The sequence below is a fragment of the Morone saxatilis genome, unplaced genomic scaffold, assembly GCF_004916995.1.
Source record: "Morone saxatilis isolate NCDOM2014 unplaced genomic scaffold, NCSU_SB_2.0 Contig21, whole genome shotgun sequence".
In the NCBI taxonomy this organism is placed as follows: Eukaryota; Metazoa; Chordata; class Actinopteri; family Moronidae; genus Morone; species Morone saxatilis.
In genome coordinates, this window is record NW_023339774.1 from 8,795,906 (window position 1) to 8,822,927 (window position 27,022).

At 38.5% G+C, this 27,022-nt stretch overlaps 1 protein-coding gene across 1 annotated transcript in view; it reads left to right on the forward strand.

The window, feature by feature from the left end:
* Positions 1–11,086: 11,086 nt before the first annotated feature.
* The window catches only part of LOC118332860 (matrix metalloproteinase-17-like), a gene marked incomplete in the record, with an annotated part of 47,166 nt that continues 31,230 nt past the window's right edge, over positions 11,087–27,022 (forward strand). The window contains 3 exon segments of the mRNA XM_035668294.1: positions 11,087–11,230; positions 20,276–20,408; positions 20,565–20,700. Coding sequence (XP_035524187.1) covers positions 11,087–11,230; positions 20,276–20,408; positions 20,565–20,700 — 413 coding nt within the window.

Below are 27,022 nucleotides of genomic sequence, written 5' to 3' on the forward strand. Positions count from 1 at the left end.
TTAGTTCTGAGTTAGCCTTGGGGGTCTGGTGGCTAACTTTAAGCCTTTTTTCCTTTCAGTTGAGGCCGACGAATTGCAGTCCACCTAGAAAGAACGTTATATAATAATAATATAATATTTTTAGCAGAATTGTAAAGATGTCAGATATGAAATCTCACTACAGAACAGTAATAAGTAATCTGTGACATCTGTTTTGGTGAAAATGACTATGAGCTGAGCAGCCTGATAGTAAATAAAATAGGCAAAAATTGCTAAAGTCAGACAAAAAAGATTTAGTTAACTTTTACTCCGGTTTTCCCCTATAGGGGTCAACTGCTAAAATTTGAATTTTGAAAAACGCATCATAACATAATGGTATCATTACAGCCGTTAAGTTGGGAAAGAATTGGAAACAGTCTAATTTTGATGCTCACATGCAAGCATCATAGCTAATTTCGTTCATAAGAACCAGGGCTAGTTATATGTTGATTGGCAGTGAGATGGACCAATCCGTTCCTGTGTAAGCCTCACTTAAACAGTGAGTGGGACGCTGGTGTTCCACTGGGAACGATAGGGTACGTTTATGTAAACCATTTAACTTGCGTTGAAGTGCAAACCTGGCCTAACACTACAAACCAGTCTAAATTATCTTTGTGAAACCGGCCTCTGGTGCTCTGGGGAAATTTGTTGATTATATTGCATGTGCATTTCAGAGAAATATACAAAGAAACCTATTAATTCTCTTTCTGGTGTGTTACTTAATGTAGTAGTGCAGAGATTGAACTGATTTGTGGAACAATACTGCCGTGTCTCTAGACTGCATCAGTTTATTTGCTTTTCCTTTCAAAAGAAAAGTGTGGATATCTAAGACATACGTTTGTAGTCACAACATGGTATAGTTCTTACCCGGTTTGATTTTACAGTAGTGATGGGTTTAATAATGTGGGCAAGTGAGTGCTGTTTTCTGCAACAGAACTGCACGCGATATAGGTTTTTTCCATTGGCTTGAACTGACTTCATTACTTGAGCAGGCCCACTCCAGGGCTCCCCATATATAAAACCTCAAATCAACTCCATGTGGACAGTTCTATTTTAACCCCCGGAGGCCCGCCTCTCCTTCTTGTCTTTGACCAGATCAAGGTTTTGGTTGCCATTGCTATTCAAAGGACCGACCAGATCTTGTAATTACAGTGGTTTCTGGTGTTGTGCTGGCTCGCATGCTAAAGCCTAAAATAATCCATAGCGCCGCCAACCAAACTGCCAATAGACTGCTTTAATAGCACGATCAAGAAAACCCGAAAGCAACAACAAAGCTACTCTGAAATTGCTTGCAGAAATTGGCAGAATTATAATAAATGTGGTTTTGTGTGCGTGTGCATGTCAGTCTCTTCCTGTGTGTCGCCATAAAATGTGTGTATGCACGATTGTGTGTGTGCGCGTCACTGGCACACTGGTGATCTCATAGTTTGTCTCTCATTAGCATTCGTCATTCCTTAACAAGTCACAACAGAGCGAATGATGAAAAAAAGGAAAGGGGACTGGATGAGGACGATTGCTTATCATCTGTGGATTCATGTTCAAGACGGTTATATGCTCATGATCCCATTCCTCTGAAGGTCCAAGTGAAATGAGGAGAATTAGACAGGAGGGAGGAGGAAGACTAAGATAGATTGAGTGGGTGGCAGAGATAAGCTATGTCTCCATCCAACTATCACTGGGCAATTAGGCCCACTTTCTTTCAGTCCAGTGTTGATACTCAACTTCCTATCAAGTGAATGTAATGAGCCACTAACATTATGCTGAATTTCAAGTGGTACTCATGATTGTGTGAATTGCAGTTCATATGATTGTGTGAATTACAGTCTAGACTAGGCTTAATGTGCAGTTGGGTTAATGTTAAGAACAGGGACTCCTCAAGCTTGCTCCTCAAGGTTTTAGTTTAAAAATAGAGTCAAACACATGTAGAGATGAACATGCATGTGCACTTGTATGTATGTGAATGTTTGTGTGTGCATTCTTACTGGACACATGCCAGTTGCCCACATTCCTCAGCTAACACTAGAGGGACATTGTCTTCTTTGTAAGGATCACTTTAGTAACACATGGCAGCTATTTTATGGCTTTCGTGTGGTCTTTATGAACTGCATACAAGGACAATGGATAAATACATGCTTAAGTATGTATTCCCTATATATAAGCTTTGACCTGTGAAAGTCAGTTACGAAGATATATTTGAATACCTTAACAGAAATAAGAGAAACACTTCACAGTTCCTGAGCTGCAGATCATTATTATTATTCAAGTCAACGTACACGTAAGTAGAATTTTATAATACCATTTTATGATCTATGCTGTTCCTGGTTTCTGTACAGGATTGGATTGACGTCTTCCATATCCTTGAAGGTCACAGAGATTCAGAGCTATCTACATGCGATATTGATTACCTGATTGACAGAAAAACAATTACAGTATGTAATGGTGAATGACCTTCCGTTGTGTAGTGGTTTGAAATATCTCAAAGATGATGATGAAAAAGGGCAAAAAATGTCTTCAAACCCTGCCTTAACTGGAACTGGAGCGAATCTAATCCGTCTAAGACAATTATGATGTTCACATAAAAATGTTTTAAATTTTGAAACTTTGTAAACATTAATTATGAAAAACATGCAAGTACTGATAATCTGAAATGTTCCCAAATGATGAAATATGCAGACACACATACAGTACAGTTAAACACACAGACTTTAAACGAACAAATTGAAAGGTGTGTGTATGTTTGTGTATGTTTTTGTGTGTAACTTTACATCCTTTTCCCTTATCCTCAGTATCGGGGGACACTGGGAGAGCTTTATTCAATCCTTGTGTTTGTGGGCTTTGGCTGGGTGCCATACCACATTACCGCCCACAGAGAGAAGAACTTCAAAGAAGGTTCGGGGGCTTTTTCCCTCAGTGGAGCCACTGAAACTTATGCCTGTTAAATTAAGCCCCAGTTACAGGGGGATGTTCTAATTGGCTCCAACAGTTTGTTTATCTTTAATCTCTCGCTGACATTTGTTTAGTGCTCATTTTCAGTCTCACCCCCTCACTATCTTTAAATCATCCTTCACTCCTTAATTCAATCACAAAAATCTCCATCCATTCAAGCATCTGTACTTCTATTTGAAGATGATTTATGACCTGAAAAAAGGTTGGATATTTGATAAGGATTTTGTCTGAAATAGATGAATCTTTGATACCTGTTTGTGTGCATATTTACAGTGTTGTATGTGTATGCCTGCCTTGTGTACACTCTTTGTAGGATTGGACAGGAGTCATGATGACTTGAGGTCATATACTTGATAGCAGCATAGCGTAATAATTAATGTCTACCAAATTTCTAACTGAAATATACCCATGCCTAAAAAATACAGAGCTGAAAGGACTTAAATATGCACAAGGATGCCACTGGTGTATCTAGCTGGAGCTAGATTTGCTGCTGGCACAGATGAAGCAAATTTTGCCCACGGCAAACAAAATCTTCTGACGAGCCAGCAATTAACAATGTCAGCAAAGAGGTTCCTGTGGTCCATGAAAAAAACATTTTTCAAATCACCAAACAAGGACAGGTCAGCCATTTGCATCATTCCAAACAGTATGTAGGTGTGCTTTTTAAGATTTTACTTATTACTCTAAACCATTATTAGCAGTAGCAATATTTGCATATTTCCTGGTTCAGTCTAAAAAGGTGTTATGTGCGTCTAATTCTGCTTTGAAACAGATGCACTGTCTAACACAAGAAGAAACTCTCAAGTTTGGTGTGGAAATGTGAGTTTGCTCACTTTACTCATAAAATTGTGCTTACACGTGCTTGGTAATTAAGGCCCTAACTTATTCAAGTGCATGAAAAACATGTCCTGGTTCAACCTTATTTCTGACTATAACCTGGTTTCTTTTTTGCATGGAGCCATAGTGTCTCCTTTTCTCTTCCCCTTAACTGATGTCGTCCACATTCTCTGTCCATCTTCTTTCCTCTCTTCTTTTTCTCCTTTTTGGTCTCCATTCTGTCTGTTTTTTTTCTGCATTACTTTTTTCCCTAAGCATTGTCTGTTTCTTCTTTCTTCCCCCCTCTGTTTCTGTCTCTGTCTACCCTCTCTCTCTCTGTGTCATTTCCTCTTTGAATTCTAGTCTCTTTTCTGGCTCTCTACCTCTTTCTCTTTAACATCTCTGTCTCTCCACCTTCCTCCTTGCTGCCTCCAGGAACAGACAGAAGTTGAGCCTCAGCTCTCTGTACAACCAGCTGTTCCTAAACCAGGGATTAGATGATTCACTTACAGTCACATCTTAATCCCCGTTGTCATGCTCTCACACACACAAACATGCAAATTAGGACAGATTTTCCTCCCAAGTGTCTAGGAATTGACATTCACACCTCAAACTGAATGAAAACTGGGTGTCAGAGTAAGCACATCCATCAGAATGTACTATATCCCTTCAACAAGTCAGGCTTGCGTCCCATTATATGCACATTGTATCTGCAGAAGAGCAATAATACTTGCTGAAGGGAAGTGTTGCAGCAGGGTGGCATGTGCCATCTGCTTGCAACATAGTGGGCTGGAATCTAACTGATGTCTTTCATTGTATGCCATCCCTTTTCCCTGTCGCCTGTCTTTCCTGTTCACTGCAGACAGTCTGAGGGAAATAGTTAAACTATAACACATCCTAATTGAAAGTAAAGTGTCATTATGAAATACATTAGTGGAACAAAACCAAACTGCTTGTTGGCCAAAACAGGTTATTTCCTGTTTTGATTTCGACTGTAAAATTTGTATTTTGAAGATGACAAAATCTAGGGCTAAAGATAAATGAGCATAAATTTGCAGCTTTATGTTGAGCTATTTTGCAGCAGAACCAATGTTTAGAAAAACTGGTCACAAAAAGCATAAAAAGTGTTCCTTCAGCTCTGTTAGCGATTATCTGTTCTTTGGTGTCCACTCGTAAAGGGATATAAGAGCTTATATGTACTGTATTCTTTCTGACGCCTACTTGCTACAGAGGCTTTGTCACATATCTGTTAAGTAGAGGCTGTACCATGTCCATTGTAGATCCAATGGAAATATTATATAATATATGTCCAGATGCAGATCCAGTGCTAATTATATCAACTGGGCCAGATAATTTAAAAAGAAAGTGATGGCGTGGATGTAGATCCATTCTGTAACAAAAGGCTCCTTGTTCTAGGTTTTTTTTATTTTCTTATTGTTTTTACTGAACTCAAGTGAGCGGTCAAAACCAGATTCAGCCAGATTAACTGTTAACATGGATCTAAAATTTGTGTTTCACCGAGAAATTGAATTAGTGATCAATTTTCACAACTCATAATAGTTAAAGAAGAGGGAAGCTCAAAATGTGCTTCTGGTAATAGAAAGTGAAAAGAATAATGTGGAGAAAGCAAAAACGAGCTCCACACAATCTACATAATGTTCTGATAAAACAAAAACATGGGCCGTATACAAAATCAGAAACAGAAGCGCAAAGTCTGTTGCTGCCAAAACTGTCTAGTTGAGAACCAATATGAGCAGTCTACAGGCTGCAGAATGGTCAACCTTTACTGTAACAAATCGATAACAGGCAAGGACATTTCAGACACAATTTGTCATGTTAAATATTCACTGGGTCAACATATTGTGAATCCTATCATTTTACAATCCACAAAAATGGTAAACAATGGTAACATTGTTATATCTTGTCTTCAAAACCAAGATAAGTTATCTGTGTATATGTGTCCATGTGGTCTTTGTTAGTTGAACTCAATTCCAGAGCATGAAAGTAGCATTAGGAGCAGAGTTGAGGGATCTACTTTACAAACAATGTCAGACTTCTGCTGAGAGGCTTATCAGGTATCTGATATTGTCTCTTGAAATAACTGGTCAGGAATGTGTTTATGCATTTGTTAAACGCTTTATTTTTAGGATTATATTTCTGTGAATAGATCATTTTTCTTCTGATCTGGGCATGTTAATTGGATAACTGATAATGGATCACTCATGTGGAGTAATGATGAGTCTCAAGGGCTGAAACGCATACTGCTACTGCTGCTGTGAATATCAAAGATCGCAGAGAACTGTGTGAGTTCAGACTTTTCTCTCTCAAATAACTTTTTTTTTCATTTTCAGCGTAAAGTATGCTGGTTTGCCCGTTTTAAGGTGAGGTTTTGATCATGGTGCCAAAAAACCACCCTCACAAAAGTGGTCTATGATTGTCTGCTCACAACTGACTCTGATTCAGTTGCAGTGGTCTTGCCTATTGACCCGAGTTCAACTTTACATGCGGTTCTCTAAAAAACTACGCATAGTTGTCGTTCGGTTTACTGCTTTTTTATTGTGTGTTATAAAGGTTTTGAAGCTTCAGTTGTCTAGCTACGTTCTTTCTCTCCCTTTCTCCCTCTCTCTCTCTCTCTCTCTCTCTCTCTCTTTCCCCTCTTTCTCTCTCTCAGTAAAACAATCCACAACTTTGGCTTTCATTTTGTTACACTAATGAAATTCCTTATACTCATTAAAACAAATGACTTATCCAAATTAATATATACCTATCTTAATTGCAACAGTGGATGTCCATAAACCTTTTGCTAAGTCCAATAAAGTAATTCCAGGCCAGTTTGAGATTATATTTATTTATATTAATTTGGCAGATATGACAGTTAATGAAAACATAAATTGGGCACTCGATGAAAAAATAATGGTTGGCATGGCTTTTTAAAAATTGACTTGGAGGATTGTAAGCAATTAGAAAATGGAGTGCAAGCTGTAAACCCTGGATACACACATGCATGGGAAAGAAGGAGAGAGAGGTCATGTTCAGTATAAAGCAGTGAGAGGAAAGGTGAGGAAAATGCATCAGAGTAGACGAATGATTTCTAGGCATGGATTAATTCTCACTCTCTTACCGCCTGGCAATCCAGCCTCAATTTTCTGTTCGATTAAACGTGTCATTCAGGCTGCATGTCACCCCCAATTTCCCTCTCTTTCAATCCCCCCTATATTCTCCCGCTTTGATCGTATCTGTTGGCACAAATGAGACTAAATCCTTCAATTATTTGGTGAATTGTGTTTACGCTCAGGTTATGCCATTGGAATGTTTTTTTAGGAGCTTCTCGGTCAAACACACTTAGGCTTTCATTCCTTGGATCCTCCTACATCGTCCCAGTGTAATACTTTAAGTAAACCACCTCCCTCTGAATAAGCTGGTGATACAAATTAGGAAGCAGCTAAAACTTTAAATAATAAAATAATGATCTTTGCGCTGACACCCGTGGATGTTCTGATAAGATTTGGCTGAGAGAAATCTCCCCACTGGAGAGCAACATAAGAAGCAGAGGATTGCTTGATGTGAGACTTTTACATCTGTGTGATATGTGTTAGTTGGCTTGTATGTCATTTGAGTGGAGATTTTGCTCACTTTGTCAAGGCTGTTTTCTATAGTAGGCAGGAATTCATTTTGGGGTATTTTCGTTACTGCATTTGGAGATCTAACCACTCACATCATGATACTAACTACTTAATATCATCTTGCCAGTCATATACATAAGCAGACACTTAGTATCATATCTGCACCAAATATGACCTTGATTATGAAACCACCATCTTCCAACCGATTTTGTTGAAACAGGTACTTTTAGTGTACGGATAAGTTCTCATTCTTGAAGCATTTCCTCTTGTAGAAGTAAAAAATGAGATGGTTCCACTGCAGCATAATGTAGATGTTTGGTAATGGTATGTTTTAAAGTACAGGAAACTCATTCAGCCTGTCAGTCACATACTTGCACACACTGATATTTTCTGGCTGTTAGCATTTTCCAGCTCCTCGTGACATTTCCAGTAGTTCTTGGCTGCTTGCCCGATGGTTCAGTTCCCAGTCCTTTCCAAAACGTGTAAAAATGGGCTTCCTAAACCTATTTTGGGCTAATTATAAACTCTAAAAGACGCACAATAAACAGCACTGAAGTAACTGGAGAACCTAGCAACATTAAAGCTACAAAGAATGCAATGTAACAGGCTCTCTCTGAAGTGCAGAAATGGATACTCACTACATTCAGAGAGAGAGAGGGAGACGCGACCATAAATGCAGTTGTGAACAGAAAAATGTCTAGTCCCCACTCCAGAAAGAAATATCATGTTCTATTCTACAAGTGCAGCTGTGTCCGATGTTTTCTCACATGTTGGAAATACTAGGCGAGGGGTTGTGCCTGCAGAGTGTGCAGGAGGAAGAAGCAGTGCTGGGTACCAGTAACGATACCAATACCTTGACTTTGACTAACAATTTCATAAGATTAATTTTAACATTATACATTATGGTACAATTACTCACTTTAAAGGAGGAAGCTGTTCAAAGACCTGGGAGCAGCTGGAGAAAATGTCTTTACTCTGTGCACTTTACTCAACCTGGGTGACTGGACTAAAATGATGGAATAAAACTGTACAGTATTGGATTATATAAAAACTATAAATAACTAAGAAGAAGAAAAGAAGGGAATGACTGTGTGGGGGACGTTTATGGTACAGGGAAATAGTGGCAGAGTGAGACCTCTTACTGTGTACTCTGTTAAAGACCAGCTACCCTGGGTCTGACAGCAATCAATCGGCAGCTTTGGTGTGTTTCCCTCCTTTTAGTTGTCGTTCTATAAACAACACTATGCTGTCTGAAATGCTCTCTGGCCCCGCTTTAGTGAAGATAGGATACGCTGCGGTTTCCATCTCACGATAAGGTGAATGTACTTACCAACGAGAAGATACAGGTTCTCACAGGTTCTCAAACAAAAAACACTAGTTGTCTGTGTATATAAGCAGCTTGTGGTAAAAAAAAAAATTATAAAAAGTAAGCCTGTCTATGTGCATAATATATATGTCTAAATTTATTTTTTTGTTTTTCCTGTGGTATTGAATTAGGTATCAAGAATTGTAGAATTTCACTGGTATGAGTATCGACTAAATTTCTGGTATTGTGATATCCCTACTCTTCACTGCTGTCCACAGCAGAATTTGACCAAAACAGTCCATGGTGAAATTCACTTGAGCAAAATTGTGTTCTGTTCAGCTCCCATTGGAAATCTTTACTTTCCCAACATGTGGTGAGATTTATAAAGACAGTTCCAGTGTCCGAGACTGTTCCAAAAGTCTTTTTTTTAATAAAGATATAAGGACATTTTGACATGTCAGAATAGGAAAAGCACAGGTGTGGATAATAGCAAGTAAGTAAGTAAGTAAAGCTTTATTTATACAGTTACAAAGTGCTTCACAAACAAACAAATATAAAAAAACATACATACACACGTATATGCACATATATGCATATATACGTACACACACAATCATATGCATACATAGGGAACATATAGATACTAACACATGGAAGAATAATACAAGAAGAAAAGAATAAATTAAAAAAGAGAGACGAGAAAAATATGTAAACAAACAAAAGGAGCTTGCCTATAGAGATGGGTTGTAAGGAGCCGCTTAAAACAATCCGCGGATTCAGCAAACCTGAGTGATTGGGGGAAGATGATTCCACAGTATCGGGGCTAAAACAGCAAAGGCACGGTCACCTTTAGTGGGGAATGGATAAAAGGCCAAGAAATGAGGAGCACAGTGGTCGAGGAGTAGAATGAGGAGCAAGGAAATTGGAAATGTAACTGAGGGCAAGGTCAGGAAGCGTAATCAGCAGGATATTGTAGTTGATTCTGAGGTTTTACAGGAAGCCAACAGAGGGATGCGAGAACAGGAGTAATGTGGGACTGATGGCTGGTTCTGGTTAAAAGTCTGGCGGCTGCATTTTGGACTAACTGTAAACGATTTAAGGAAGCTTGACTGAGGCACGTGTAGAGGGAATTACAGTAATCTAGATGGGAGAATGTTTGAATTATTAGTTTAAGATCTCTCGAAGACAAGAAGCATCTGATTTTTGCTATGTTTCGTAACTGAAGGAAACAGAACTGGACAAGTTTTGTAACATGATGGTCAAATGTCATATGCTAGTCAAAGATGATACCAAGATTCTTAGCAGTAGGTTTGATATTTGTGCGTAATGGTCCAATAAACTGATCAACTGCAGTGACAAAACTGTTAGGTCCAATTAAAAGGATTTCAGTGTTGTCAGGACCCCTGAGAGATGCCACACAGCAGGGGAGCAGAGGAGGATACATGATTATGAATGCAGACATTAAAGCATCTATTTAGTCAAAAGGAATGAAACCAGTTTAAAGCTGTACCAGAAATGCCAACCCAGTTCTGTAATCTATGAAGTAAAATGGCATGATCGATCATCATCGAATAAAATTCATGATGGCTGAATTCCATTTAGCTGCTTCAGTTTCAGGGTCCTGCTATTGTGCATGCTGGCTGACTGGCTCACTGTTGTGATACAAGGCATTTTGAGAATTTTTGGTTGAACCAGTTGTTGTTTCCCATCACAATAATACACTGGGCTTTAGAAATAAGCTCACAAGAGGTCCAGAAAGGTACATTTAGGACATGTTAAATTGATTGATTGACGCAGATTATTTTGTAGCATATCTGAACAAGCTCCGGTTTGCTATAAACAGTGTTTGACTTTTGGCAACACATTCATCCTTTTAATCCTACCACTAATTTAGGTGAAATATATAACCAAAAATCTAAGATACAGCAGCTGCAGGCTTAGTATCTAGTCCATTTCTTTTTGTGTTCTTTTATTTTCTTACTTCTTTTCTTACTTCTGATTTCTTTTATTCTTATAGTGATTACTTTGTGTGCACCACATTTTTCCTCTGAACAGCTCCCCGTCTTTCTTCCAAAAGCAAAAACAAAAGCCTTCATGCTTTGTTGTCAGCAGAAAGCACCCAAGAGGCAAGGGGAAGTTTCATCCTTAATTGGCAGTAATTAATGGACTAACATGATGGTATCTCGAAACTTTAATGCAGCACTTACTTTTCAAAACTTTTTTCTTCTATTGCCGTGCAGCTTCATAACCTTTTAAAAGTCCGGCGGGTTGGCCAAAGGTCTGACCTCATCCTTGAGATAGCAAGGAACAATATAAACACTATAATGGACTGTGCTACTTCATAACCCTTTGAGAGTCATTGAGGTCGTAAGGTTAAATGTCTCCCAGTGACTCATTTCCTGTCCGTAAGGCTGAAGATGGAGGGACTCTGCAGCTGTTCATTAGGGCTAAACAGGGAGGTTTTGTGGAAGAGGCCACGTGCACGGGGGCAACTGATTGCGCTTTTGACGGACTGACAGACGTACAATGTACGTATGTACGATGTCACAGTCTAACATCAGTAATAATGAAATAATGAGCCAAGTGAGAGACTGATGCTGCAGTTTGTGGTCCATTCGTGTGATATTGTACAGTACGCTGTTACAACAATGACTCCTCCATTTTCAAACACAGGATGCATTGTTTCTATTTGAAAAAGTTCAACAAGAGCGACCTTTGACCTGCGAGTCTGCCAGAGCCAACTGGAGCTCACACTGGAACAGGAAACTTGTTTGTTAGTGCAGGAGTTGCATGGGTGTCAATTAAAGTGAATGAGAGATGAGTGAATATTTGCAGAGGCTGGTGCAAGTGGGAAAATGCCTTAAGAAGAGTTAGGATAGGAAGATGTAAATATTTACCAATCTTGAAAATATGAGGATACACATGTCTAAGGGATTCTCAAACAGCATTATTAACTAATCTGGGTTTTGTTTGAGTCACCTCCCAATCTCAGACAATGCACACACTAACCAAGCGGACCAATCACAGTTGCGGTTACGTACCCATGGCGTAGATTGGATGCCTAAGTATAAATCAGGCTATACGCTTTAATATATTGCTAACAACACACTATCTGGTCATGGCTTGTAAGTTAGCAGCAATTTTGTTTACTTGTTCTCTTGTTTCCTTGCCAGTATTTGTTACCAGAGCCAAGCCTGCTAGAGGCTGTCAGTCAAACACAGACACTCAATATTTCCCCAAAGACCTTTTATTCTTCTCTTAATCATAAAATACTATGATAGATGTAGACCACCTTTAAAAAACATGTTGACATTATATTTGTCAGTCAAATATAATGTCAATATGTATTTTAAAGGTAGTGTCTAATGCATGGAGAGAAATTAAAGTGATTTCAGTTGGACTGTAAACCTTTGTTCAGTCCTTTCCGTCTGTGTGGCCATAGCCAAACTCAGGATTTAGTTGTTCTCATTTCCGCATTTTTCTGTTTCTTATGTCAGACAGTAGAAGCCAGCATTTCAGGATTGATCAATCCTGGAAAAGCTGTTTTCAGGTAAGAAAAATGTCACTTAAAATTGGAGAGAAAATGCGTTTTTGAATTCTTTACGACTGGCTTTGGTGAGGGATGTAAAACGTGAATACAGACAGATTTGAAATGTATTTGCATCAACAAAGCACAAAGTTATTAAACTCTGTCCTTTTCTGCTTCAAACTCACTCACCCACACACTGTCTCTCCGTCTCAACTCTCCCATTTCAAACGCTGCACTGATCACCAATGTATCGGCAATTCTGCAACGCTTCACGTCTGTGCCCATATTAATCATTGTCTCACACACATGAAGCTTGGCTTTCTACTTCAATTTTTTTTTTCTTGGCTTGGACAATCAGCTTTTCTGCAGAAAGTCAGTGAGCAGTACCCTCTCACTGTTTGTTTTGTCCACAGCTACACATATCTAGCTATTGAGAAACAGATGATTTAGGGAAAGTCGAGGTCAGACAGCACTGACTCCTATTGCCAACAGGCTCTATATATACATAAACACTAATATACCATACCATACTATAAATACCATAAACTCTAATGAGGTGAAGAAAGATGTAGGCCTACTTAATGTCACTACTAAATTCTCTGCTAGGACTGTTTGTAGGCCCTATATTCTCTTTCTGTCTGTCTTCTTTCACTTAGAATATTTCTTAGGACTTTGTAGCTTCTTGTGTACTCCAGACTTTTCTGAATTAAAGGATTACAGGGACCAGGGTTCAGGATTAGGGAGATAAATTATCCTTCACATCAAGATACTGTAGCACACACTGGGAGTAAGTCGAACCCTGCAAAACCCACTCTACTACTCAATTACGTGTGTGAAAGTGAAAGGCAGAATGCATGTGCAGCATGTGTTAGGTTCTCTGTTATCATTGTTTTAATGTGGATATAAATAAAAGATTTGACCCTGTGCATGTGTAATGTGTATGCAAGAACTCTCGTGTTAGTGCATGAGTGTGTGTGTTTGCATACTTAGATTAATGAACTGACTCTTGTAGAAGAAGGTCCTCAAAACGCATGTGCAAGCTTGTATTTGTAGATCTACCTTAGAGTATTTTATAGTACAGAATCTCTTTCCATGGATTAGTCACAAACAAGTAATTGAAAGAGAGCAGGTGGGTGCAATACAAATAGAATCTAACATCACAATAGTAATTTCTGTGGAAACAGTCTTAAACAACTGGCCTGAGGGCCAGATCTTAGCTGTGATGTTTAGGATTTACTGTTACATCCCGCAAATTAATTTTTAAAACCTTTAATCCCATGTCATTTTATTCCTCACGTATTTATTTTGAGGTTATCATTTAATTTAGGAGCAAGTCTGCAAAAACAAAACACAAAAATTGTCTTTATAGAGACATGCATCTCAGCTGTGGCTTGGCTTCACAAGACAGTTGAGGGTTGGCCTGTTTTTAGGCTCCTAGCTAAAAAGGGACAGTGAAAAGTATCTATTGGTAGTCATATCCACATATTTCAATACAGTTTAAACTTCCTTTTGAAAGTAAAAGCACTGTAACAATTTTATTTAACACAACTGCTATTGCATGCATATGCAGGCACACATGGGTTACACAATATACATTCCTGCCAATGTTTTCAAGCTATTCCATGTACCTACAGGTGGCGGAAATGTACCTAGAAATTCAGCAATGCAGCAACAAAGACAGTGAAGAAGACTGCTAGCAAGTAAACAAAGCAGGGTTTGCAAATATTTTATGAGGCAATGTTCTATAAGGAAGGAAATACATTCAGCACATTTAGAGACCACAAGGATACACACAGTTAGTGATGTGCATCCTCTCCGATATGCATCACAATGCATTGCCGATGATCCAATACATTAAAGATACATATGAAGCAAGTACCAATACAATACAACTCACCCCTATTGCGAAGCAGTGCAGTTCAACATGATTTGATTGAACACAATGGCACACGATGCTATACAATTCAATATGGTACAGATAGTTGGATTTTATTTCTTTGGTTCTTTAGTTCAACTTGAGAAACAGTTTGAAGATCAGCAATCAATTTAGATATAAAATGATTGGTCACATTTCTAAATAGTGGCATAGGGCCATTTTTTACCAGTGTAAAGATATTAGAAACTTTGTATCCTGAGTTAATCTCAAATTGTATCTGGTGCACTTTTTTTTTAAATTGAGGCAATCATATTACTATCTGACCACCCTTACACACAATGCATTTTGGTGAGAAACATGGATCTAAACAGAAACTTCCCTTTCCAAGTGGCACCCAGGTAATTAGAGTTTGAGACCAGTGATATTGTGATACAGTTTGTTTCGATGAAATTCAATTCAGAAACTGTTTACAGATAAAATAACCAATTGGTTTTTCGGCTAATCCTGTGAAGTAAATACCTGAGATCAAAGTAGGACTACTCCATCAAATTAATGCAAAAATCCTGTAAATCCAATCCAATCCAAAAAGTCCTGAGGCCCATTTTTTAAAAGTGACTCGAAAGCATTTCACAAAGGGGTGCAGCGTCACATTTAAGAAATAACTGTTGCTTGCCAATCACAGATAAATGTGTGAGCCCTACAGGGCTCTTGCATGTTCATACATGGGTCACAAGTTCTGCAATTGCAGAGAGTGAAAACATTGTTACATAGCAAAGAAGGGCTTGCTACCTTGGTATAAACAGTAACATCTCTGACAGCTGATAGATCTATATTGTCTCATAATATAGATCATCATACTACCAATCCAAGGCACTTGAGGTATCCAAAACATAAGAAAAGTAAGAAAAGAGCATACTGAATTCAACAGATTTGGTAGAAAGGATGCCTTAAGACTGAGAGCTCAATCTGCTGGCGTTACATGCTGGGGAAAATTGACTGTTGCAGTAGGTGGTACATCAACAGACGAGTTTGGTCTAGGAGGCTTTCTAATTGTACCACAGTGAAGTGCATCAGTGCAGGCCTGTCTCCCACGAACTGTACAGCGAATGATAAATGTCAGCTTATTGACAGTGATGAAGTGTTGTTCAGATTGATTAAATGCTGCACAGCTGCCAGAATTCAAATGATACAGTTTAAAAGGGAAGGAAAACATGGGGGTGTCATTTTTGCAGAGCACTAGAGGGACTCACTAAAGACATTTCCACACAAACATGACTGTAAGAGTCGAAGAAGTAATCTGGAAATCTTAAATATTCCTCTGTAACATTAAATATGAATGACTATATAAGCAGCAATTGAAGTTAAAGTTTGCAAAAAAATATCAAATTATTACTTATTAATAGTATTTACATTCAAAATCTTAGCTAATCTGCTTCAACAGAGTGGCATGGGGGTTGGTTTGATCCGATTTTATTGAAGTACAGAAATTTGAAGTAACGAAAGTTGTTCCTACATAGGCATACAGTTGTGTGTTCATAGTAAGCTGACTGAGAGAAATGGGGTTTCAAGCCCTATAAAGCTGGAGTGCAGGTCTTTTACATATAAACAAACGTCTGCCTCGCCAAACGAGGTCACACAATGCTGATTAAACATATCACTGCCAGGTAAATATCTCTGTATTCGAAGTATACCAGGTGTCTGCAGTAACATTTCAGCACTGGCGCCCTGGTAGTGATGCGTTTTACCCGCCATGATTGGTTTGTCAGAATTGAGGGGGGAGCAACTGTAGCGACGGAGGCTACAGCTGGTGGAATACGTCATTAGCATGCATCGACACTGGTTGTGTAATTATCAAAAGCTTTGAGGTGCCTTAAGATAACCATAAAACGTTTTTTAGGACATTTATGGTTGTGTATATAGCTATAGCTATTGTAGGGGGAAAAAGATACAGATACTAGAGTTTGAACAAAACAGCATGTGACTTCCTTCTTATTTAATTTTATAGGAACATATTTCAAAGTTTTATTGGGGAGGCTTAAACACACCAATCAAATTGGTATGATAACACACCAGGACTGTGCAGGTCATTTGAGCAGCAAGAAAGCTAAGTGGTGAAGACCCCCTGGGCCTGAATTGGGACATGGGGTCAAGCCCCCACGTCAGCAAGCATTTGCTCTGCTGAAGTCTTTGAATAGCAAGCTTCAGGGCTGGACTGCAGCTGAGCCAGAGCTCTGAATTCCCCTTTAGAGAGAGAACACAGAGGAGAAAGTTATCGTGGTTGTTTCCATTAAGTCTCGCAGTCATATTATAAATGGAGAAGAATTGCCCTATACAACATTTAAGCCTGGCACTCATCATACAGGCAAACTCTCAAGTGCAGCTTGTTTGCATTCACCGAAGTGTGCCTCTTTCCATTCTATGCATTTAAGGATGTATTGCACAAATAACAGGTAAGTTATTTGATAATACACATAACACTGCAGGGATCAATAAAGGATCAGTTAACTAGGTCTGACTTTTGTAATACCAAACAGAAGACAATGTGAAGTTGTGGCTATGTACCCATCAAACCTGAACTTAATGTACCATTCACTGATCTCGATGGCAGTCCAGCTCTTTCATTTTATGAGTTTGTTGAATTAATCCTCTTTTTTTTTTTTTATGTACTTGGGTTAATAAAGGTTTTGATTTCAGGATCACTGCATTTTGATTTCTTTGATTACTTTCTGAGGTTGCTGATCTTATGCAAATCGCAGCACTTAACACAGCTCTCCTTCACTTGCAGAACACGTTCAGGCAGTCGTATTGTTGCTGATTGTTGAATAAATTGCTGCATTATTAGATCAGGTACTAATTACACACATTTGAAGTGAACTTAATTATGCATAAATCTTTGCCAAAAATAAGGTTACGGTGTCTTCTCTAAACTGCTTCTGTTATTTTGTCACATTTATCCAAAGCCAGTACATACATACATACAATTTGAAGGTTTTCTTCGGATGACCTTAAAGTCTTGATTATTTTTTGACAGAGAATGTTTATTTGTATGCTCTCCTCTATCTTTTTTCCACATATACTTTTAGCTTCCTGAATAAATAATTAGTTGTTTTGTCGCTTGAAGCAGTGCTTGAACTTGACACTGTGCCATTCAAGATGTTCTTTAGTTCTGCTTTACAAGCACAAGACTGTAAAATAGTCCACATTCTTATTTTACGCAGGACACAACACAGCCATTAAAACACTGCTGCAATTGTTGAAGCAAACACTGTAGTAGCAAAGGCTCTAAGAAATGCTTTTCATTTGGGATGCAGTATGGTGATAAACTGGTGTTGGACATTACTTTTTTTTGCATTCAGGATGTGTATGTATACACACACATATGTATGTTTGAGTCTGTGCTTAACTGTGTATCTTAATAAAAAACAGTCCGTCGTCTGTGTCCTCTTTTTGTGAGTGGGACATTTGGAGAAGGTAAATTTCTGTTTTTGTTTTTCCCCTCTCTGCGCTCATTTACCTTATTTCTCTTATTATCATTTCAAGGGTGACCCCTGGAGAAAATACTTTTTTTTTGGTTTATTAAATTTGAGATGCTTGTAAATTATTTAAACCGTTTCCATTTCTTCCTTCTTTGTTCTTACACTCTCTTACACATTTTGTCTTTTAGCTGTCTGTGATCATATCTGAGGGTGAAATGTTGCTACTTTATTGTGAGTGTGGTTAAATGTATTGTTCTCCTTATCTAGTTATTTAGTATTTTTAGTTTCTCTGTTTGAACTTGTGTGCAGCCTTTTTAAAAGTACACCCACTCCACCTAAACATAGTGACATCCCTGTATATAATTTAGCAGTGTTCAGCATGTTACTGAACTCGTTGGCAGGTTTTACAGCTTTTCCCCCCCAGTGAGCTACGATGTCAGGGTTTAAATTAGTTGCTGGCTCCACAAAAAAGTTTGATGTAGTGAGTTTATGAGTAGTGTGTGAAAACAGGGAGTTGTGGTTTTGTAGACAGCACAGATGTAATCCATCACTTGCACACCTTGCTTGGAGAGAAGAAGAACTTAATCCTCCTCTTGTCTGTATGGATGGATGCACATTCACACAATGCACACAGTTTGATTTAAAGATAATTTCAGGTTGAGTATAACTTGTTTCTCATTTTTATATGACCGTCATATTTATCTGTCAGAAATCACTGAAATTTGGCTGTAAAGCTGTAATCAGACCAGCAGTTTAGATGAACCACTTTATTTGGAGGTAAACTCGTGAGTGAGTGCACCCAAAATGTTGGTAATAACCCCTTATTGCACATGAAAACACTCCATGCACAAGGACAACAGGAATTTATTTATGTTGAACCAGGATGTCACAAATCTATACCTATGTGTACAGTATATGCTACATACAAATTGTAATACTGTACACTATTTGTACAAAAAAATTTTTTAAATCAATATTATCAACAAAATGTTTTTTCTTCACGTCTGAAACTTACTGTTTGTATTCCAACATTTGGCGTCTGGAGCTCTCTTAGCCCCATTCCCAATGTATTTATTTTCTTTAAGCTATGAGCAGCTACTTCATTTCCTTTGCGCTTTGCCTTGTGGAGGATTAGTGTCCATGAACAGCACACTCAAAAATCCCCCCTATTTAGTACACATGCTTTATACTAGGTTTTGTACTTAATTTAATCACTTTTCCCACAATACATACTCAAACCTGCTTAGAATTAGTGTGGATTTGGGACACAGTGACAGTCTGTAAACTGAGATGGATGTATAAAACAGACAAATTCGGATAATACATTTTGTTTTTCTTCCAAATAAGCTTGGCTAACCTGGGAGGTTAAAACCTATACCTATTGTCTAAACACTCACGTTTCTTGCCACCTCTGACTTATTTTTAGTGTTTTTGGTCAGTACAGTAGTAACACTGAAAACTCTGCCATCACTTGTGTTCTTTGATTCATAGTCAATTTACTTTCCCTGCTTTCTTTTAAGTTCTTTGACCTCTCCTGCTTAGTCCTGGCATTACAGTTTGAAACTTTTACAGGAAATAGTTATTGTTTCTCATCCTGCCTTATGTTGCTAAGGGTCAATTCAATTTACCTGTAAACCTTTCCCAAGCCCTCTGCAGGGATGGCAAAGGCAAGGATGAGGGGGCAATTATCAGCCAGCAGTGTTAGTCATTGAGTTATTGGGATTTTCCCGGCATTGCTATCGATCCATGTCACTTACCCCTGATGAGTTCTGATCAAAAACCTTATTTATTTATTTATTTATTTTTTTTATCTGCCATCTCTTACATGCTGTCAGATCATGAGGAGGGAGGGAGAGGCTTTAGTGAAGTGAAGACAGATGAAGGGAAGAAACAAGATAAAGAAAGATTTCAGACGAGAAAAGGCAAGAGCGAAAGAGCGATGCTCAAGTTGCAGCTCAGATCTTACATGTACCAAAATCAACCAAGGCAGTCAGTTAGGTTGCATTGATTGGCAGTAGCTTCATTGGTCTCAAATGGATATGGAGTTGCAGTGTTACCCTTATATATATGTCTTCTATTTTTGCAGGAATATGTTTCTTTTTAAGAACCTGTGAATGTTCGTGTGTGTGTGCTTGTATTATTCATGTAAAAAAAGAAATATTCACACAGACACGTTGTGGGGACACAACTCACATCTGGTGTTAAAAAGCTGTCCTCACAAAGTAAATCATTTAATTTTAGGGCTACAACTTGGCTGTTGGTTAATGTATGGCTTATGGTTAAGGTAAAGGTAAGCCTACATCAACAACACATCACAAATGACAAAAACAAATGTGTATTTGAATGGTGATGGTGGAACTACATTTGTCTGTTTTTAGACACTACTATCTAACAATCTCTGTCTTTAATGATCTATAAATAGGTTGCTTAGACAGACATACACACATGCACAGATGGAGAAATGACACCTTAAGTACTGTAATTTATTAATAATTCAACATGCAATTGAATTGCGTCTTTGTTGAACTTCTCAAAACCTGAATGTGCACATGTGCTTAGACACATTAGTATCAACAGACAGTAAACATGAACAGGTGTCAACCTTCTCAGGAGCTTTGGGATACTTTGAGTCCTTGAAATGCCTGTGATGACTCTTGAACTCTGTGTCTACTGTTTCCCTTCCAGGACTGGCTGAGTAAGTTTGGCTACCTCCCGCCCCCTGACCCAGTGACTGGTCAGCTTCAGACCAAGGAGGCCCTGACCAAGGCTATCAAAGCCATGCAGAAGTTTGGAGGGCTGAAGGAGACCGGAGTCTTTGGTATGTAGCTGTTTGTTTATGGGGGAATCATGTGGGAGAGTTGGTACTTTGACTGGATGGAGGCAAAATGTATGAATATGAACGATTTAATTCTCAGAAATTCCCATAAAGTTGAATAAGCATCTCTTTGACACAACAATCTCCTCTCCTCTTCAGACCAAGCCACACTGGGCCTAATGAAAACACCCAGATGTTCTCTGCCAGATGTGTCTGAGGCAGAGGTGACAATGGGCCGCAGGAAACGAGGCCTGACTCCTCAGAACAAATGGAATAAGAGACATCTATCCTGGAGGTAGGAAACACTTAATTGTCTAATATGTGTTGCAATATGTTGCTATCATTACAATACTGTAAATTACAGATTAAAAACAGAGCTAGATAAAAGGTGCCGTCGGTTACACTCTTTATCAGTACTATATATAATGAAAAGATTTTTTTTTTTATTGTAAAAAAAGATCATGGTTATATTTTTTAGGTACACTGTCACTGAAAGGCCTATTGAGTTTCAAATTGTAATTTTAAATGTTTGAAAGGTATAAATATTCGGTGGTTATCCCTGTATCACTCTTAAGGCTCTTAAGTACTCTTATAAATTTTAGATTTCATACTAAAGTTTAATATTGATTATGTAAAGGAGACTCATCCAGTTGAATTTGTTTATTGCAATTTGTGTAATCGGTGTAATCTGAGCCTAATTCAGTTCTGGAAAGACTCAGTCCAGTACATCACACCAGTGCAGTGCTGTCAGCAGTAAGTCAGAAATACCCCCCCTTCCACTCCAACCACATCTGTGCATCCTCTGATAGATTGTATTAGAGGACTCTTCCTAGAGCCGGAAATATTTTGCTCTCCAGATCAATTCTGGCTGAAAGGAAGGGCATTTTGTAAAAGTGGCAAGCTGATTAGAGAGGCCTAACACGTCTGTCCTCTCAGAGGATGTACAAAGACTCAGATTCCTTTTTAAACTTATGAAATAAAATGCTGTTTTAAGTGATTAAGTGAAAATTGCTATTTACTAGAATTTGCTCAGTATTGCAACAAGGAACAGGAAATTATTTCTTAATTAGAATGGATTCCAATGGTCACCAAGAGTCACTGCAAAAGCATAGTATCAGAAACTTAGTTAAAAACCATAGAAACTCCTTAGAGCAGTCCTGCAGTATAATCCAATTATCTGTTGCTAACAGCCTAAGTTCAAACCTCTACACAATATTGCCAGATGCTCTTGTCACATAATCGACTCCACATTTCTCAGACACTTCATCAGAAGTAATGAATTGAATAATATATTCGTAAAGAGAGGATGATTGCAATGAATTGAACGTGAAGATCAATAGTAGAGAAGTGGATAATGCTGCTGGAGTGATATGAGAAGTTCTGACCAAGACTCTGGCTCAATGGTGGAATCAGTTCTGACTGTTGTGACTCCAAGCTGACGAAAGCTGCTTTTCTCTACAAGCATCATACAGACTTTATAGAGCCACCTTTAAAGCTTAGTGGTGGTGAGTGTTTGATAAAAGCTAGATTCATGGTGGAGTGTTCTTCGAATGCTAATAAAGCCATATGTATGACTCCCAAAGAACAAAGAGAGAGAGGGATGTTTTCTAGTTCATCCGTGATCACCTGAGAAACCATAGCATAGGGTTTGACAGTAGAGGGGGAGGCAGTGAAACATATGGTTAGTCTGAGCTATTTCACACAAGCTATCAAGGCTGCTTCAACAATGAGCTGCCATAACCTGGTGTGCGGGCCAGTGTGTGTGTGTAGAATGTGAATAAATGCATATTTTTTAGAAATCAGAAGATCCAAAACACACACACACACACACACATATTGTATGCACATTCACACAGGCGTATATGCATTGCCTCCCTCCTGGTGAGCTTTAACTTTCTTTCTTCTTTGTTCCGCTGCCAATCATGCACCGTGCTCCTGTCAGCTCATTCCGCTCTGGAATAAGACGGTATTGTCTTCAGTCCAGTGAAGCACCTTTGTATTCACAGCACTCAGATTTGTAGAACAGTATGCTGGAACAATTGTGGATTATGTGCTGGCTTCAGATCCAGAGAGATTTCCATATGTTGCAGATTTTCAGTAAAGTACCATAACAAAGCATTGATATTCTGCATATATTGGCCCCCTCTGTAATTCTCTGGGTGTTCTTTCTGCTTCTGTCAGTTTTAGCTGATGTTGTAGCACTTCCATTCCCACACTGCTTGGTTTAGAAAATTATTTTTATCATTTAATATTTCATGGTATCTCTGCTTCATTAGATTATATGGGCAAATAACAGGGTTGACAGAATGGAGATAATGTGCAAAACCGCTAATGAGTCAGATGCAATCTGACAGGCATATAAAATGTTAGTATTCTGATCCACAACATCAGTCAGATTAAAGAAAAGTATGACTGTTTATATTGCTGCTACATATATATTGCATCATTATAGTCATTTTAATTATTTAACTGTATAGTCAAGAAGGCAGTGTGTATGAATAAAATTGTTTAGTGATACTTTTTCTTTTAAGTCAGAACAAGTGCATTTTTGAATTCTTTTATTTATGTTTTTATTCTAAGGACTTTTCACAAAGGCTCGAACCAGGCACAAAATACAAAAGATTTATATAAGCTCTATATCTGTGATTGGTTTTGACAGTACCTTTCATGCAACAGATCCCAAATTAGTCTATTATATAGTATTACAGTATAATATAGTTTTACAGTATTACAGTATGTTATTGGAGTGTGTTCATAAGTGAGAGATCAGTGAATGATATACAATATTAATGTTCATTAGGTTCTTAATAAGGCTAGTGACATGTTAAAATAATAATAATCAGGTTATCTCACATTAAGACTGCAATCATTGCAAGAGTTACTTGTCGGTCTTACTTTTCTCACACTGCCCTGTATGGTTCTTTTGAATCTGTGCACATGCAACAACAAACTGGATGAGATGTGGTTTTTTTTTCTTCACAGAAAAACAGTTACGCAGTAACAGTACGGCGAAGCAGATTTTTGGTTAACCTTAACAAAAATTGTTGGAATAATTGTGCCTGTGTCACCACGCTAGAAATCCATACTGAATATATAGCACTGTAAGAAGTAGCAAAGTGCAAATATGTGCAGGTGTTAGCATGCAAAGTCCTTCACTGTTTCATAAAATGTGTGAACAATAAGCACAAACCTCCCTTGGTCTCCACTGTAGAGTCCCGTACTGTGTTAACTCGAGGTTAAAACGCTCAAAATTACTGCAGAGGATTGAAGCGCTTCAATAGAACTGTGACCTTTATTTGGGAATTCACAGAAACAGACTTTCAGTACCTGCAACGTTTAAAATGTAACTTGTTATGGGCGTCCCTGTTCTGCACCATTGTGTTGAGATTGTTTAATTAGGATATCATATCAACTTACAGTCAGAAGCAAAGACACACTTGCTCATTCCTGATTTAGCTCACCTCGGCAAGATTGACAATGTCTGTTTAAATGGCGCTTCACTCTCTCCTCTGCTTGTTCACACACATCAATCGCATTATTATGTCCTGAACATGTGCAGAGTAGGTGGTGAGTGGTGAGTTATTTCATAGAGGGGAAAAAAAGATAGGGAGCTAAGCTGAGTAGCTATTCATTTTAGGGACTCGGATTCAAGTAATGTGTTTTTCCGCAATAGAAATATAAGTAAATTATTTTTGTGACGATGTCTGGGACTCTTTGTGCCGAGGCTGAGCCCTTAATCCCCAATTTAACTCCTGCTTACCTCTTTTCCTTTTTCTCTTACACAAACTCTGCACTCAGCCAAGTATGTTACAGTGGAGTTGTATAACAGCCCACTGTTAGCTCATTATCTCATATTGTTAGCCCATTATCACAGCAGACAGCCTGGCAGTCATTAGCAGCCCGACTGATAACTCAAACAGATAGGTGTAGCGAGCTGAGTGGAGGAGAGAAAAGATGGGGAGGCGGATGAAGATAATGAAGAGGAAAGAAAGAAAAAAAGCAGGAAACATGAAAAGGAAGACTGCATCTTTTATTTTTGCATCTGATACCGTAGGTGGGTTTTACTGACTGAAGGCTAGATTGCAAAATCACAAACTATCATCAGTCTCTTTAGACGTCCAGTCATCTTTCTAATGAAGTAAATGAACTTCACAATAGAATGACAAATGTAGGGACATCAACAATGACCATGAAAAATCATGCTTTTGACATTTTGGGGTGTATTATTATTTCATTAACATAACCTAAAGCTCACAGCCATTGTTTTGTGAGACCTGTATGTTGTAGCCATAGTCAAGCACTCCATTAAAAACTGTAGAACTATAGTCACAGTCGAAGGCGGTCAGTAATGAGAGTATAAAGTGTAGCCATAGTCATAACTCAGTAGCAGGGGTCCATCAAAGTGCTAATTATAGCCATAGCTCACAGTGGTTAGTGAGTGTTAAGAAATGCCACAGCTGTATCCAAAGGCACCAGAATGTTATAGCCCTAGAAGTAGTCTGGGACTATACAAAGTAATAACATGAAGCTGCTAGCAATAATCGCATACCACAGCATGACAAATGGTTTTTAATTCTCTGGTTCCTTTGACACCTAAAATATTTGGATCATTTTGGATATGTCTTGTTAAGTATTCATCAGGTAATTAACTTTCTCCAATTATTTCACTGTTTGCAAACTAAGAAAAGTAAGTTGAGTTCATTTGATTTCTGCATAATGTGGCATTCTGACCTACATGAGGAGAAAAACCTTTATCGAAAATCCAAAATGGCATGGCTGAGCTGTTAACTATTAGAGGCTACTATTGGCCCCCTAAGTGGGAATCTATGACATTTATCTTATCCAAGAAGACACTGGGGTTATGTGTCTAACTAGGAACAAGATAACAACCCACGCCTTAGTTATTAGACGCCAATTTTTTGTTTTCCCAGGTTGGCTAAGTCATGACCTGCCCTAATCTGCCTCTGATTGGCTAGTACTTGTTGCCTTCATTGATTTGATTGCTCATGTTTGGTAATGAGCAGGGAGATTGGTTAGGGTAAGCCAATCAGAGGCCAAAAAAAATATTGGTTACTGGACTGATTGCAAAATAATATATTGATTGTTAAAAGAGTCTACAGCCAAGATAGCAGTGGTGAACATCTTAGTTTAGTGTGTTAGCATGCTAACATTGGTTAATTAGCAGAAAACACAAAATACAGCTGAGACTGATGGGAATTTCATTAGTTTTGCAGTTATTTGGTCATAACCCAAAGTATTGCACATATTTAAATTTGAACATGATGGCAACGCTACAGGAAAAGTTAAGGGAAAGTTATTACAATTCATCCAGAGGTGGGCATGAATGTCTGAACTAAATTTCATGGCAATCCATCTAACAGTTGTTTAGACATCAGTTTAGACACTTAGTGGACATCCTTCTTTACGTGCAGTTTGAACAAAGTCCATTTGAATTAGCTATCTTGAGTAATAGGTTGTTGATTTCCTTGTAGTCAGGGAAGCGTGCACCTTAAGTTCCCCTTATATAAATGAGAGGTGCTATTATTGGTCAGTCACAAATCTATCATTGTGTCTCTTTCAGAAAGCAGTTCTGCCACACAGAAGAGTTTATTGACATCGTACTATGTAATTCCAGGGTATTGAAGTCCTCAGCATTCATCTCCCTGCTGCCATTTAAGGCCACTAACCTGTGAAATTGCTTGGAGGAACCTTAAGAATGAAAAATAACTGTTATTGAGTTTTATCTTATTAAGGACTTATTATGTTTTCACGTCACCATCTCAGAGTTTGTGAGTGAGATTGTCAGGATAGGCAGAGAACGAGGGATGAGAGAGACTCGGACTGAAAAGGGGAGAGAAAGATTTGTGGAGAGAGGGTAGACTCACGCAGAGCCTTTTAATTTAGTGTCTTTCAACTTCAGCCTTGATGACATTATGTGTGTGTGTGTGTGTGTATGTAAGAAGCATGAGGAGTTTTTGGTAATACACAGCATGCATCTGTGTCTCAATCAGAGAAATATTTTCATGTTTGTGAGTGTGTTTCAGTGTTCGTGCTGCTACATGTGTGCATCTACAAACGCATATAAGCACATGAATCACCGTCTGCATATGAGCTTTCAATTTTCAGGGTAATCAGCTTATGTCTACGGAGGGTAGCAGGAGGTGAATTTTATTTGTGTGTGCCTGTGTGTGTGTGTGTGTGCCTGTGTGTTTGCATGTGCACGTACTTTTTAGCATCACTTTTGATGTCAGCTCATGTCTCTGCGGAGCAGCAGAGCCACAGGAGGTAAGAGCCTGCTGAAGGCGGGGGACAGCAAAAGAGTCTTAGAGTTTTCTTCATCTGTTTCGCTCCCTCTCTCCATCCCTCTGTTCTTCCCTTTCTGCCTCTCTTCATCTGAATCATCACTCTGCGCGTGGAAAGGTCTATAAGAAGCACGTGGAAATTAAAAGTCAAGCAGGTGAAATGTAACAGGAGATTGTGTGCATGCAAAGGTTTTCTGTCTTTCCATATCAGCTTAAGCTCATACACATGTAGTATGCACACACACACACACACACACACACACATTAACTACACATAAGCCTAGTTGGCTCCTACAAATTTGTGAAATTAAGGTG